The 9,705-nt window shown below is 29.3% G+C and overlaps 1 protein-coding gene across 1 annotated transcript in view; it reads right to left on the bottom strand.

The window, feature by feature from the left end:
* Positions 1 to 595: 595 nt before the first annotated feature.
* LOC143233721 (cilia- and flagella-associated protein 57-like) overlaps positions 596 to 9,705 on the bottom strand; it is a 97,673-nt gene continuing 88,563 nt past the window's right edge. The window contains exons 8-11 of the mRNA XM_076470279.1: positions 8,673 to 8,789; positions 2,154 to 2,285; positions 1,873 to 2,016; positions 596 to 974 (exon numbers count right to left, since the gene is read on the bottom strand). Coding sequence (XP_076326394.1) covers positions 852 to 974; positions 1,873 to 2,016; positions 2,154 to 2,285; positions 8,673 to 8,789 — 516 coding nt within the window. The 3' untranslated portion in view covers positions 596 to 851. The remainder of the gene's footprint in view (positions 975 to 1,872; positions 2,017 to 2,153; positions 2,286 to 8,672; positions 8,790 to 9,705) is intronic.

Raw genomic sequence — 9,705 nt, 5'->3', positions numbered from 1 at the left:
ACTTAAAGTGAAAGGAGTGGTTTATGTACACAAGTAACATAATGATACTTAACAAAGTGACAGAAGTGGTTTATGTATGCTAGTGACATAATGATACTTAACAAAGTGACAGAAGTGGTTTATGTACACAAGTAACATAATGATACTTAACAAAGTGACAGAAGTGGTTTATGTACGCTAGTGACATAATGATACTTAACAAAGTGATGGAAGTGGTTTATGTACACAAGTAACATAATGATACTTAACAAAGTGACAGAAGTGGTTTATGTACGCTAGTGACATAATGATACTTAACAAAGTGATGGAAGTGGTTTATGTACACTAGTAACATAATGATACAAAGTGACAGAAGTGGGTTATGTACACAAGTAATATAATGATACTTAACAAAGTGACAGAAGTGGTTTATGTATACAAGTGATATAATGATACTTAAAGTGAAAGGAGTGGTTTATGTACACAAGTAATATAATGATACAAAGTGACAGAAGTGGTTTATGTACACAAGTAACATACTGATACTTGACAAAGTTATAGAAGTGGTTTATGTTCTGAAGAAGGAATGTTAATAGTCTGGTTTACACAAAACTACTTATTACCATAACATTTTTTATTGAAATATTGTAAAATCATATAGAGATTTAATGGATGTGTAATTTCTAATGGTAGAAATTACTGTTGTTCTTCAAACAGCTACAGTTTTAACATCTAGCTACTGGAATCTGGCGTCACTGGATCATAACAACATGGAAAATTACCAGAGTCCCACAACTATAGCTGCTCTTCTGAAAATGAGTGTTTCTTGGAAACCTGTTCTGTGGTTTGTTTGACATTAATGTCAGTTTGGATTATACGTGCTCGTCTCCTTGAGGTTTCAGTTCCAAAGTTGCTTCCATCTCATGAATTTGGGATCTAGCCTCTTTGAGTTGTTGCCTCAGAGAATTGATGTCTTTAATCAGGTTGGAGTTTTCCTGCAGACATAAAACAATCTGTTTAATTCACCTGTCTTACATATCATTTAGTCTGGCCATTTATATTAACTTCATTAAGCAGACGGTATTGATCTATTCAGGTTAACTAGAATGTTCTCTCCAGAATCCTTAATTTTTAAAACAGATGTATTATTTCAGACCCAGAATATACATCCATCTGGTGGTGGTAGGTTGATTTATGTAATTTGAACAAGTGTGGCGAATAAGGCATAGCCATCTCCTCATGTAACTGAACAGTAAACCTACCTGCATGAACCACCATGTCAGTGAACAGAGAGAAGTCTATGTATTTGTTCCCATATCTTTCAGCCATTAACTAAGATGCAGGCTTAAAACAAATTGGGGAAAGATCAAAACATCACACATTTGATGGACTGACTGAAGAAAGAGAGCCCAAGACAGCTTACCCCAAAGTGGTCTCCTGAATAAAGGAAGGTGTGAGAAAAGGTAACTTTAAATTGTCCTCAGAGTGTCCAGGACTGATCTCAATTCTAGAGAACCAGGATATGGGCAAGAGACAAATATTGCCAAAAGAAGTTAAGTAGAAACTAAAAGATTGGAGTAAATGAAAAGAAAACAGACCAATGAAGGTAAGTAATTATAATAGATGTGAGTTTGTTTCTTGGCCAGGAAGAGCTGATTATCATAGAAACAAGTCCTGTGTACAAGATATAAAACTATAAGTAAGGCTACACTTCTAAACCAGTTCTAACAGCTTTTTAAATAGGTATAAAATAAACCAAAATATTAGATTACTTTAGAATTTCAAACATGATTGTTATTACACCATAATTAGATAACAAATACTTGTATCTTAAACTAATTTCCTTTTCACCCAATTAAGACTTGTTAGTTGCAATAAAATGCATGATCTTACCTGCATGATCTTTATGTATTCTGTCCTGTGAATACTTGTATCTTTCAATAGTTTTCTTCTTAGAGAAGCTAAGGATTTCTCCAAGTGATCTCTCTGTCGACAGAACTCAGCATGTAGATCAACGTCTTCACTACTTCTGTCAGTCTGGGTAAAACAGAATAGAAATTTAAGTTAGATATAGTATTGACAAGAAACCTAAGATACATGGCAACAAAAGAAATACAAGAACATGATCGTTATTGAAAATCAACCATAAAGTAAAGAATGGAGGGTAAACAAACCTGAACATCTTTAACATGTTTCTGGTATAAAGTTTTAACACAATCTTTAAGTTTCTTTGGGTCCTGCAAGACTTCAGCACAGGCATGAAGTTCTGTTCGGAAGCGTTGCAGCAACAGGTATAGGTTATGGCCCTGATGGAGATGAAAAGCTATTTAATTTATATTTAATCACAAAGGAGATTTTTGAAAATTTATGTGTTATAACAACTGTCACATTACAAGAGCAATCTGTAAGTAATCTTCTTTACAATCCTAGCTGGTCAAATTAATGAACAATGGAGTTACATCCACATAGTATGAATGAGGCAAAGAAGTGTTACCTGACAAAACAGGTATACGGTGTTATAAGGCTATGATAACATCAGAGCATATTAAAATATATTATTAACAGTTTGAAAGTCTTGTTGTCTCATTTCTGTCAAAACAAATTAAACTATATGAACCACACACATATTGTATTACCATTAAATGTGTGAATTTCTTGTTATTCCCATAACTACGACCTAAAACATGATTTTGCACATAACTAAAATATTAACAATCCAGATATGCTTACAGATTAAATATATATCTCACTGAATAAGAAAAATTAGAATCTATAAGCTAAAAGAATGAATACCCCAACTATATAGTGTCTAAGAAAATCTGTATCTAATAATAATAATAAATACACTAACTGTATTAAAAGAAAATCTGTATCTATCACTAAAAATAAAACCTACAGTAACTGGATTGAAAGAAAACCTGTGTCTAAGACTAATAACAGTAATAATAAGTACACTAACTGTGTTGAAAGAACATCTGTGTCAAAGCTTGATAATAATAATAATAGTAAGTACACTAACTGTGTTGAAAGAAATTCTGAATAAGACTTCCAATGATAATAGTAAGTACATCAACTGAATTAAAAGAAAATATGTGTCTAAAACTAATACTAATAACTACACTAATTATATTGAAAGAAAATCTATGTTTAAGACTAATAATATTAATAGTAAGTACACTAACTGTGGTGAAAGAAAATCTGTGTCTATGAAAAATAATAATAGTAAGTACATCAACTGTGTTGTAAAAAAATCTGTGTCTAAGACTAATTATAATAATAGTAAGTACATCAACTATGTTGTAAAAAATCTGTGTCTAAGACTAATTATAATAATAGTAAGTACAGCAACTGTGTTGTAAGAAAATCTGTCTAAGACTAATTATAATAATAGTTAGTACATCAACTATGTTGTAAAAAATCTGTGTCTAAGACTAATTATAATAACAGTAAGTACATCAACTGTGTTGTAAGAAAATCTGTGTCTAAGACTAATTATAATAATAGTAAGTACATCAACTGTGTTGTAAGAAAATCTGTGTCTAAGACTAATTATAATAATAGTAAGTACATCAACTGTGTTGTAAGAAAATCTGTGTCTAAGACTAATTATAATAATAGTAAGTACATCAACTGTGTTGTAAGAAAATCTGTGTCTAAGACTAATTATAATAATAGTAAGTACAGCAACGGTGTTGTAAAAAAAGCTGTGTCTAAGACTAATTATAATAATAGTAAGTACAGCAACTGTGTTGTGAAAAAATCTGTGTCTAAGACTAATTATAATAATATTAAGTACAGCAACTGTGTTGTAAGAAAATCTGTGTCTAAGACTAATTATAATAATAGTAAGTAGAGCAACGGTGTTGTAAAAAAATCTGTGTCTAAGACTAATTATAATAATAGTAAGTACAGCAACTGTGTTGTAAAAAAATCTGTGTTTAAGACTAATTATAATAATAGTAAGTACATCAACTGTGTTGTAAAAACATCTGTGTCTAAGACTAATAAAAATAATGGTAAGTACACTAACTGTGTTGAAAGATAATATGTGTCTAAACTAATAATAATAATTACACTACCTTTGTAGAATGAAAATTAGTGGCAGAGACTAATTATAATAATAGTAAGTACATCAACTGTGTTGTCAAAAAATCTGTGTCTAAGACTAATTATAATAATAGTTAGTACTGCAACTGTGTTGTAAGAAAATCAGTGTCTAAGACTAATTATAATAATAGTTAGTACAGCAATTGTGTTGTAAGAAAATCTGTGTCTAAGACTAATTATAATAATAGTTAGTACAGCAACTGTGTTGTAACAAAATCTGTGTCTAAGACTAATTATAATAATAGTGAGTACAGCAATTGTGTTGAAAAAATCTGTGTCTAAGACTAATTATAATAATAGTTAGTACAGCAACTGTGTTGTAACAAAATCTGTGTCTAAGACTAATTATAATAAAAGTTAGTACAGCAACTGTGTTGTAAGAAAATCTGTGTCTAAGACTAATTATAATAAAAGTTAGTACATCCACTGTGTTGAAAAAAAACTATGTCTAAGACTAATTATAATAATAGTTAGTACAGCAACTGTGTTGTAAGAAAATCTGTGTCTAAGACTAATTATAATAATAGTTAGTACAGCAACTGTGTTGTAAGAAAATCTGTGTCTAAGACTAATTATAATTATAGTTAGTACAGCAACTGTGTTGTAAGAAAATCTGTGTCTAAGACTAATTATAATAAAAGTTAGTACAGCAACTGTGTTGTAAGAAAATCTGTGTCTAAGACTAATTATAATAAAAGTTAGTACATCCACTGTGTTGAAAAAAAACTATGTCTAAGACTAATTATAATAATAGTTAGTACAGCAACTGTGTTGTAAGAAAATCTGTGTCTAAGACTAATTATAATAATAGTTAGTACAGCAACTGTGTTGTAAGAAAATCTGTGTCTAAGACTAATTATAATTATAGTTAGTACAGCAACTGTGTTGTAAGAAAATCTGTGTCTAAGACTAATTATAATAATAGTAAGTACAGCAACGGTGTTGTAAAAAAATCTGTGTCTAAGACTAATTATAATAATAGTAAGTACAGCAACTGTGTTGTAAAAAAATCTGTGTCTAAGACTAATTATAATAATAGTGAGTACAGCAATTGTGTTGAAAAAATCTGTGTCTAAGACTAATTATAATAATAGTTAGTACAGCAACTGTGTTGTAACAAAATCTGTGTCTAAGACTAATTATAATAATAGTTAGTACAGCAACTGTGTTGTAAGAAAATCTGTGTCTAAGACTAATTATAATAAAAGTTAGTACATCCACTGTGTTGAAAAAAAACTATGTCTAAGACTAATTATAATAATAGTTAGTACATCAACTGTGTTGTAAAAACATCTATGTCTAAGACTAATTATAATAATAGTTACAACAGCAACTGTGTTGTAAGAAAATCTGTGTCTAAGACTAATTATAATTATAGTTAGTACAGCAACTGTGTTGTAAGAAAATCTGTGTCTAAGACTAATTATAATAATAGTAAGTACAGCAACTGTGTTGTAAGAAAATCTGTGTCTAAGACTAATTATAATAATAGTAAGTACATCAACTGTGTTGTAAGAAAATCTGTGTCTAAGACTAATTATAATAATAGTAAGTACAGCAACTGTGTTGTAAGAAAATCTGTGTCTAAGACTAATTATAATAATAGTTAGTACAGCAACTGTGTTGAAAAAAAAAACTATGTCTAAGACTAATAATATGAGTAAAACCATCAACTGTGTCAAAAGAAAATCTGTGTCTAAGACTAATAAAAATAATGGTAAATACACTAACTATGTTGAAAGATAATATGTGTCTAAACTAATAATAATAATTACACTACCTGTGTTGAATGAAAATTAGTGGCAAAGAATAATTATAATAATAGTAAGTACATCAACTGTGTTGTAAGAAAATCTGTGTCTAAGACTTATTATAATAATAGTTAGTACAGCAACTGTGTTGTAAAAAAAATCTGTGTCTAAGACTAATTATAATAGTAGTTAGTACAGCAACTGTGTTGTAAGAAAATCTGTGTCTAAGACTAATTATAATAATAGTTAGTACAGCAACTGTGTTGTAAGAAAATCTGTGTCTAAGACTAATTATAATAATAGTAAGTACATCAACTGTGTTGTAAAAACATCTATGTCTAAGACTAATTATAATAATAGTTACAACAGCAACTGTGTTGTGAGAAAATCTGTGTCTAAGACTAATTATAATAATAGTTAATACAGCAACTGTGTTGTAAGAAAATCTGTGTCTAAGACTAATTATAATAATAGTAAGTACAGCAACTGTGTTGTAAGAAAATCTGTGTCTAAGACTAATTATAATAATAGTTAGTACAGCAACTGTGTTGTAAGAAAATCTGTGTCTAAGACTAATTATAATAATAGTTAGTACATTAATTTTGGTGAAAGATAATCTGTTTCTAATACTACTAATGACAAAACTAAGTACATCAAATATGGTGAAAGAAAATCTGTGTCTAATACTACTAATGACAAAACTAAGTACATCAAATGTGGTGAAAGAAAATCTGTGTCTAATACTACTAATGACAAAACTAAGTACATCAAATGTGGTGAAAGAAAATCTGTGTCTAATACTACTAATGACAAAACTAAGTACATCAAATGTGGTGAAAGAAAATCTGTGTCTAATACTACTAATGACAAAACTAAGTACATCAAATGTGGTGAAAGAAAATCTGTGTCTAATACTGCTAATGACAAAACTAAGTACATCAAATATGGTGAAAGAAAATCTGTGTCTAATACTACTAATGACAAAACTAAGTACATCAAATATGGTGAAAGAAAATCTGTGTCTAATACTACTAATGACAAAACTAAGTACATCAAATATGGTGAAAGAAAATCTGTGTCTAATACTACTAATGACAAAACTAAGTACATCAAATATGGTGAAAGAAAATCTGTGTCTAATACTACTAATGACAAAACTTAGTACATCAAATATGGTGAAAGAAAATCTGTGTCTAATACTACTAATGACAAAACTAAGTACATCAAATGTGGTGAAAGGAAATCTGTGTCTAATACTACTAATGACAAAACTAAGTACATCAAATGTGGTGAAAGAAAATCTGTGTCTAATACTACTAATGACAAAACTAAGTACATCAAATGTGGTGAAAGAAAATCTGTGTCTAATACTACTAATGACAAAACTAAGTACATCAAATGTGGTGAAAGAAAATCTGTGTCTAATACTACTAATGATAAAACTAAGTACATCAAATGTGATGAAAGAAAATCTGTGTCTAATACTACTAATGACAAAACTAAGTACATCAAATGTGGTGAAAGAAAATCTGTGTCTATGACAATTCATGAGAATAGTAAGTACATCAACTGTGTTCAATGAAAATCTCTATCTAAGACTAATAATAAAAAGTACAATAACTGTATTGAAATAACTGTGTGAAACTAATAATAATAATAATAGTAAGTACATCAATTGTGTTGAAAGAAAATCTGTATCTAACACTAATAATAGTAAGTATATGAAGTGTGTTGAAAGAAAACTTGTGTCTAAGAGGAATAATAATAATAAGTACACTAACCCTGTTTTAAGAAAATCTGAATATTTAGGTGACATAACATTAGGATGTTCAGTTTAAAATGAATATTTAGATGACAGAGCACTAGCATCTTTAGTTTAAAATGAATATTTAGATGACAGAGCACTAGCATCTTTAGTTTAAAATGAATATTTAGATAACAGAGCACTAGCATCTTTAGTTTAAAATGAATATTTAGGTGACAGAACACTAGCATATTCAGTTTAAAATGAATATTTGGATGACAGAACACTAGCATATTCAGTTTAAAATGAATATTTAGATGACAGAGCACTAGCATCTTTAGTTTAAAATGAATATTTAGATGACAGAGCACTAGCATCTTTAGTTTAAAATGAATATTTAGATGACAGAGCACTAGCATCTTTTGTTTAAAATGAATATTTAGATGACAGAGCACTAGCATCTTTAGTTTAAAATGAATATTTAGATGACAGAGCACTAGCATCTTTAGTTTAAAATGAATATTTAGATGACAGAGCATTAGCATATTCAGTTTAAAATGAATATTTAGATGACAGAGCACTAGCATCTTTAGTTTAAAATGAATATTTAGATGACAGAACACTAGCATATTCAGTTTAAAATGAATATTTAGATGACAGAGCACTAGCATCTTTAGTTTAAAATGAATATTTAGATGACAGAGCACTAGCATCTTTAGTTTAAAATGAATATTTAGATAACAGAGCACTAGCATCTTTAGTTTAAAATGAATATTTAGGTGACAGAACACTAGCATATTCAGTTTAAAATGAATATTTGGATGACAGAACACTAGCATATTCAGTTTAAAATGAATATTTAGATGACAGAGCACTAGCATCTTTAGTTTAAAATGAATATTTAGATGACAGAGCACTAGCATCTTTAGTTTAAAATGAATATTTAGATGACAGAGCACTAGCATCTTTTGTTTAAAATGAATATTTAGATGACAGAGCACTAGCATCTTTAGTTTAAAATGAATATTTAGATGACAGAGCACTAGCATCTTTAGTTTAAAATGAATATTTAGATGACAAAAGATTGGCACCTTCAATTTTTCACTTTTCAGTTCCTTTTCCGTAGCCTTCAACTTCTGCTGAAGTTCTGATATGTTGAGCTCTAAGTGTTTGTTGGTTTGGTGAATCTTGGCCAGCTCATGTTCCATCTGAAACTTCTTTTGTGTTAGATCTTAACATAAGGTACTACATGTGTATAAGATATAGAATTTCATGTTTTTGTATATTACTGAACCACAATAGCAAGTGTTAAAACAACTAAGGTGATGAATAATAAATGATACACCCGAGATGCAAGTGTAAGAAAAGAAAATTAATCTAAAAAACTCTATCAATCTTTATAAATATCTAATATGTGAAGAATTTTATAATCTTCCTCACGTCTTTTTCCTTTCTAGCAAACAACTTTCTTTAACCATTAGATAAACAGTGGATTGAAATTAGTGGTATCTATAACCTAAAGGATGTACAAACTAGTTGATAAGGTGGAGGATGTACAAACTAGTTGATAAGGTGGCAAGTCATTTTCACCATTCATTTTCACTTGATCATTGTTAACACAAACATATATTCCCATTGTGTACAACACCTAAATAAAGAATGACTGAAAAACCTTGTTACCTTTTGTGTTTTGTGTGTTTGTCAGAAAATTTGTAGAAAAAAATTATGAATCAATATGGGAAAAAAATGATGTACATTTGGAATATGAACCAATTTAGAAGTGATTAGCTTTTTGTCATGGTCATGAAATTCAAAACAATATCTATCTTTTAACATGAACATTGATTTTTTTTACACTACTTTTTCTATATAACTCAGTTAAACATTATTTCATTTTGATGGAAGATGTTGGACAATATTCCTCATTGACTTTCCAAAAATAATCTATGAAAATGATGGGCATACAGAGACATTTTCATACTTCTAGAGACCCTCATATGATCAGCATCATTTGGTATGTGTTCTACTGAAAGCCCATCTAGTTTTACTAAAGTTTGGTGGACATACAGAGACATTTTCATACTTCTACAGATCTACATATGATCAGCAGCACTTTGTATGTGC

The sequence above is a fragment of the Tachypleus tridentatus genome, chromosome 1 (genome assembly GCF_004210375.1).
Source record: "Tachypleus tridentatus isolate NWPU-2018 chromosome 1, ASM421037v1, whole genome shotgun sequence".
Taxonomy (NCBI): domain Eukaryota; kingdom Metazoa; phylum Arthropoda; class Merostomata; order Xiphosura; family Limulidae; genus Tachypleus; species Tachypleus tridentatus.
Note: the sequence above shows the minus strand (reverse complement) of the source record. Positions and strands in the feature narration are given on the sequence as shown.